Genomic DNA, 7257 nt, shown 5'->3' on the forward strand with positions numbered 1-7257 from the left:
GGTCCCAGCGGAATTATTTTTAATCTTTCAGTCTTTTGAGAGGGCAAAAAAGAAACTAGTCTTGATAGCCTATTTTACTTTCTTCATACACATATATATAAAACACAAATTATAAGACACCCTTTTATCTTCTTGCATAAAGAATATTTTATATACACGTGCATTATACCTCAGGTTTTGTGCAGAAAATCATTATTGTAATGTTTTGGGAGAGATTATTTAGTGTTAGACATTGGAATTTGTGGGTTTGTTTGAATAAGAATTTGAGGTATTTTAGTTTAGAATCTATGAGTAAGGATTACGATTTGTAAGTAACATCCTTCTTCACGTGCTCCGCACGTGTTAGTTTTGGGGTGTAACATAACTAGATCCTAAGATCTCGATCCACAGCTTAGTAATCTGCAGATACTTCATACGAAGCCGAATCCGCTGAATCAGGAGTAAGAATCTTATATACGTGTAAGAATAAAAATAAAAAGTTGGAAAAAGAAGCTCAAAGAATTTTAAATTGAAAAGTTGATTTTCATGTGCGGAACAAGGGCTTCAGATTAAATTGTTGAAAAAGTTTTGTAGTAAAATATTTTTGTTTTCATATGATTTTTTAAGAAAAAAGAATATATAAGGTTTTTTGTGGAATTAACATAGGTGTTGTTAAAAGTAGTGTGATTTACATATAGGGGCGGGCAAAAAAATCGTGCACTAGAGAAAACAAAACTGAACTGATCCGAACCGTTCCATTCGGATCAGTTTTAATTTTAAAAAATAAACGAAATATATGGTTTGTAAAAAGAATCGAAATGTAGGTTTGGTATTTGGTTCACTTAGCTGAACCAAAAAACCGAACTAAAAAACCAGATTGTTCTTGGAATTTTATTTAAATAGACATGTGTTAAATTTTAATTGGTTGCGTAAGATAACTAAAATAGGCATGCACACACACGATTATGGGTATATATATATGTTACAATTTCTGCACCCAAAACAAACCTAAAGGCTAAAATCAAAAACGAAATCAACTCGCAAGCCAAATCCTTTTAGGAGTTCTTTAACTCATAAAACAGTCAAGTCATTAATCTGTACTCAAAATTGGTTTTACTCAACTCTCTTAGGAGAGCATACAATACAACCAAGTCAGGAGGAAGCTGAATTCTATGAATTAGTTGAAACATGTAATATTGTAATTTATTATGTTATTTTTTGTTACTTATAACATTTTGTATATTAGAATTAATGATTTTAATATAATTGTTTCAATTTCTTGAAGAATTGTTTAGGCTAATGCAATCTCAACAACAACAAGTAGCTGAGGAGTAAATGACAGTTGACTGATGTTGCTGACCAGTAAGTTTTCTTTATTTTTTTTTAAAAAATAGTATCTTATTTATATAGATTTTTATTTAATTATTTATTTTTTTAAATTTTTTTTATAGATCCAAATATTGAGTTGGAAAATGCCTAAAGTTGATACTGATATTGATGGGGATAGGAGAATGTTGTTGTCATTTGTTTGCAATTTAAAAAAAAAAAATTTTGTGAAGATGGGAGAATGTTGTTGGTGTTTGTTTCCAAATTTTCTTTTTATTTTGTGTTGTAAGTTTTAATTGTTGTTATTTTTATTTGTCTTTACAACATTATGTTTATGTAAATGGAGTATTGGAGTTTAATTATGTATTTTGAACTCTTAATATTTCATATTTTGTAAGTATCTTATTAGTAGTTAGTAAGATATTAGTGATAAAATATGTTTTGAATATTTTGTATTTATTGTTAATATTTGTAATGAAATTAGGATAAATTAATTGTTGAAAAAAATAATTACATTCATGAGGCCTAATGAGCTAAAAATTTAGAAATTCAAAATAGGCCCAATAGGCCCAAAACCGAAAAAATCGAACCGGACCGAACCGATCTGAGAAGATCCGTTTATATTCGATTTTTATTGTGTTCGGTTCTTATTTGGTTCTTTTAATAAAATAACCTATTTAAATCGATTTTGCTTAATTTCGATTCGAACCAAACCAGACTGAACCATGCCCACCCCTATTTACATATGTTTTTAATCGTGTACTTTTAGAAGAGAGGCTTTACGAGGAGTTTAAAGTGGTGCTAATAGTTTCACTTATTGACAAATGGGTCAAAAAACATCCAAAAGCTTCAAAGACCTTTCATAATACTTGGAACACAAAATAGTTAATTATACTTTACAAAAAAATTTGTTTTTTAACATTTTACAACTCAAAACACGCTAGAAGATCTTTAATATTTCTTAGTTTACTATAAGATACTATAAGTATATATAACAAAACAAGAATATATTGATTGATACCATATATTTGATACAAGTGAATAGAAAATCTCTCACTTGATAGAATATATATAGCATATGACAAGTTACATACATCTAATTTTCTGCATGCATATGGAAAAAAAATTAATTGTTTAAATTTCTAATTTGTCAAATCAAGGTTTGATTTCTGAATTTTTTTAGTTGTTAAGTGGATTAAATTTCCCCCCATATACACTGTCTAGAGAAACTCATGAATCTAAATAAACCAAACCCATATTAAATTTAATGATATCATTATCCTCAGACTCTCAGTTTTGCACTTTTGCTTACATAAACATTATGGAACTTAAACTTAAATCCACTTTTTTCATCATTCTCTTGGTGGCCTCATGTTTGTTCCTTAATCTTATTTTCCTCATCTTTTTAATGCATCCATAATTAACTATAATATGACAACTAATTGGCTGGCATTTATATATGCAGGCGTGTTATTAGCATTAGGCTAATTAATTGATTGCCATTTATATATGCAGGTGTGTTGTTTGATATTTTCATGCCGGCAGTTGATGCTCAACCGGAATCAAAAGCAGTCACTTGTAAAAGCAATGCCGACTGTGACAATCCCTGTCAGTCGTTTCGAATGCGATCTTGATACCCATCTCTGCGTTTGTGTTCCTGGCCGCAATTCGATGGGTTGCTGAAGAGATTAAAGCTTGTATTGCAAGTTCTAGTGATATTTTGGATGCTGAATTGCAAAATTTGTAACGTTACAATCTTTGTTCCGTTTCTTACGTCATGTGTCAAATAAAAGTATCAACTAAGATTGCTGCCTCTCTTCTGATATGCATACTAAAATTGTGTACAAAAATTTACAAATCATCTCCATGTGATTGGTCCTATTATACAATGTTGTACCATTCATTTGGAGAAGTCTTTAAGGCTTGGAATTATACAATTTTTAAAATTTTCAGTATTTTTTTTGGCTTTCGAGCTGGGTTCGGACTTTTAACCGGAGCCCAAGACCAGCCAGAATACTTAGAAAACATGCTCTAGCTACACTTGATTTTTCTGCCATTCCTACTTAGAATTCCATTATCATTGATTTCATTGATGGATTGTTATATTTTTCACACTAAGTGCTCAAATGAAAATAATTATAAATAGTGTCTTATGATGTAATCCTTTCAAAAAGGTGAGAGTTCATATAATACTGATATTTGAATAAAAAAATGATACAGTGGTGAGAAAACAACTATAAATTTTATTTATAATGTTAAATAAAAAATTATAACTATTTTTCAATTAATATTGTAACATTGCACAATTTACTATTATTTTTGTCACCTGTTGTTAGAACTCTTTATCATTTTTCATTTCTTAGAAAAGAATGCTAAAAAGAAAATTTAACATATATTAACTATAAAATTTTACAAACGATTTAGTACTTTCTCTAAATCTAGTTGAAGAAATAAGACAGCATCACACATGATTAAGAATGCATATTTATTTGAGTAATTTTACATTTATAACCCTGGGATACAAATTTTATTTGTGATATAGATACATGCAAGTCTCGCAATAAATTTAACAATTAACACCAGACATGATTTTGCATTTTTCCACAGCTTAATTATTAATTATTAAATAATTGATAACGCTCTTGTGCTTGCTCCGTTCTTTTCTTTTCAGACAAGCTTTTATAGTCCCAGTGGAATTGTTTTTACCCTTCCTTTCTTAAAAGTGGATGTATAAAACAAATTGGTCTTGATCGATACTTGACAATGTCCTGTTTATTTTTCGCTGCTTTATTCTTTTTTCATCATATGGAAGACGAGATTATTGTAAGATTCTGCCTTGATATGTTCTAATTTGAGAGTCAACGATCTTGATTTAACTTCTTGACTGGAGAACTAGCTAAGAGAAGGGAGGTATGGGAGCCAGCACTAATGTTTGAATTGAGAGCTTTAAAGCATATTTTCCTTTTCCCCTCTCTCTTTTAATTATTTCTTTGCATGCTCTTAGACAGATTTCAGGGTGGATTTGAGGGAGGAGGAGATATGGACATCAACATCAGACTATTTTCAGAGAGGCTGAGAAGGGTGTTAGCTGGTGAAGAAGTCACGTTGCCTGATGCTGCAAAACAACCTATTCACAACTTTCATGCCGAGATTGAAATCGTTACTTCTTTGCTGAGGGACTTTGAAGATGATATCTCCTGCCTTCTGGTGCAAAAAATAGGAGACCTTGAAATTGACAACCCAGATCTGGCGACCGTTATGGACGAAATCAACTGTTTTGCGTATGAATCTGAGAAGGTTATTGGCACATTCATCAACAGCATCGCTCAACAGAAGAGTCAAAGCAGGTACAACAAGGATGTTTGTGATGCTCTGCAAGGACTCCAAAGCAGAATCACTGAGATTAAGCAACGGGTTCAACAACTTAAGCACATCGATTTTGAAATCATGGATGGGTTAAGAAGTGTTGAAGCTGAATCCAGTTATTTTCCTGCATCTTCATCTTAGAAGAATCGGAACACGGTGGGTCTAGATGATAGAATGGAGGAGTTGTTAGATCTATTGATCGAGGGACCACCTCAGCTGTCAGTGGTGGTCATACTTGATAGCATTGGGTTGGACAAGACGGCTTTCGCCGGAGAGGCTTACAACAGCAGTTATGTGAAGCATTATTTTGATTGCCACGCTTGGGTTCCAGGGACTTATCCGTATGATGCTGACCAAATGTTAGATATCGTTATTAAGTTTCTGATGCCTTCATCTAGGTTGAGTGAAATAATGGATAAAAATTATGAAATGAAAAAAATAATTCTTCATGAATATCTAATGACCAAGCGGTATTTGATTGTGATTGAAGATGTATAGACCATTGGTGTGTGGGATGTTATTCGAGAAATACTTCTGGATAATCAAAATAGAAGTAGAGTATTAATCACACTCAGCCGAATTGAGATTGTCACCTCATTTCAGTTCGAAGACGGAGAGAACATTGGGCTTGATTTTGTGCCCACTGGAGGACCATTGAGAGCTACATACCAAGGATGGCCTTTCCTCATCTTATATCATGGAAGCATCTCATTAGAAGAAAATATAGGGGAAGCAGTGGCGATACCCCTTGGGCTTTGGTACTTCAAATATTGCAGGTTACCTTTTTGCTTGAAACTTTGTTTTCTCTACTTATCTGTGTTTCCTGCACACCTAGAGATATCCACCAGGCAGTTATATCAGTTGTGGATAGCTGAAGGTTTCATCCCAGACAATAGTGAGGCAACTGCTGAGAATTACTTGGAACAACTAATCAAGGGAGGCTTTGTTGAAGCAAATAAGAGAAAAGCTGCAGGCACTATCAACACATGCTCTATTCGTAGCCGTTGCCATCCTGTGTTGTTGTCAGTTCCTTATAGGGTGGAATTTATCTCTTCCCCTTTCCTGGATCCAAAAGGTAAATCACCAAAACAAGTCAAACGGTTAAACGCTGTTAAAAGACAGGAAGATTTTGCTTGCTTAGATTATTATGACTCGCAACTGCATTCTTTGTTGTGCTGCTCTCCAGAAAGCCGCCACTTTGACCCCATGGATTGGGAGAAAATTTGTGGAATGTTCCAACTTCTCAGAGTATTGGACTTGGGATCTCTTGTTCTCATCCAATATCCATCCGGAATTGAAAATTTATTTCTTTTGAGATATTTGAAGTTGAATATCCCTTCCCTTAAAAGCCTGCCTTCATCGTTATTAAGCAATCTTATGAACCTCTATACCCTAGACATGCCCTTTAGCTATATAGATCACATGGCAGATGAATTTTGGAAGATGAAAAAACTCAGGCATCTAAATTTTGGGTCAATCACACTTCTTGCGCATCCAGGAAAATATTGTGGCTCTCTGGAAAATCTCAATTTCATTTCAGCCTTGCATCCTTGCTGTTGTACTGAAGATATATTGGGCAGACTACCTAATCTTCGAAATCTCCGGATTCGGGGAGATTTAAGTTATAATCAATCTTTGTTGTCTAAAAGTCTCTGCAGATTGAGCTGTCTCGAGTCATTGAAGCTGGCGAATGAAAGCAAGATGCCACGGCTCTCCAAAATCGTCCTTGCTGAATACCTATTTCCTCATGGTCTAACCCACTTGAGTTTTTCTAATACTGACCTAATGGATGATCCCATGCCGGCACTAGAAAAGCTGCCGCTTCTTCAAGTGCTCAAACTGAAGCAAAATTCGTATTCAGGTAGAAAGCTGAATTGTGGCTCTGATGGTTTTCCAAATCTCAAGGTATTGCACCTGAAATCAATGCTAGAGGAGTGGACTATGGGGATTGGAGCCATGCCAAAACTAGAATGCTTGATTATCAACCCCTGTGCTTACTTGAAAAAGATGCCTGAACAGCTCCGGTGCATAAAGAGCTTAAACAAGTTCGATTGCTGGTGGCCTCAGCCGGAGCTGAGGCAAAAGCTACGGGAATTTGAGGATAAGGAACAGTGCGGCATTCAACTATTTCCCTACGGAATTTGATTAGCCCCTATTGAATTTGATGTAAGTTTTTTCTTCTTCCCCGATTACTTCAACCTTTAATTATTGATCTAATTTCATATAAATGTTTTCTTCTCTACAATAGATTTGATAGTACGCAGTGCCTAAACTATAATCATACTATAAAGTTTTTTCTACTAATTGTGATTGCTTCTAATTTTTGTCTCAACATAAACTTAAAGTGTCTACCACAGTTCTTGATGCTGACAGCATTCATTAAAAACTGTATGATGCGATCTTCAATTAGTTGTATGTGTAGGTAAAAGCAGAGCGGAAACTATCTTAACTGCACTGCAGCCAAAGTTTCAATTACAACCAGAATTGAGCCTTCATCCTTTCAGTGTTCACTTCTGCTGGGTTGTCTACACGTTGTTTGGTTTCTTCATTTTCAAGGATTTGCATGCTAACAGTAATAATGTCATG

At 34.0% G+C, this 7257-nt stretch overlaps 1 protein-coding gene across 1 annotated transcript; it reads left to right on the forward strand.

Annotated features, from left to right (window-relative positions):
* Positions 1-4825: 4825 nt before the first annotated feature.
* Positions 4826-7257, forward strand: LOC112095806 (probable disease resistance protein RF9). Its single transcript, XM_024178146.1, is given in 2 exon segments — positions 4826-6837; positions 7094-7257. A coding segment is annotated over 1 exon segment (1971 nt). The 5' UTR covers positions 4826-4845; the 3' UTR covers positions 6817-6837; positions 7094-7257.

Source organism: Citrus clementina, unplaced genomic scaffold (assembly GCF_000493195.1).
Source record: "Citrus clementina cultivar Clemenules unplaced genomic scaffold, Citrus_clementina_v1.0 scaffold_1, whole genome shotgun sequence".
NCBI classification, from domain to species: Eukaryota; Viridiplantae; Streptophyta; class Magnoliopsida; order Sapindales; family Rutaceae; genus Citrus; species Citrus x clementina.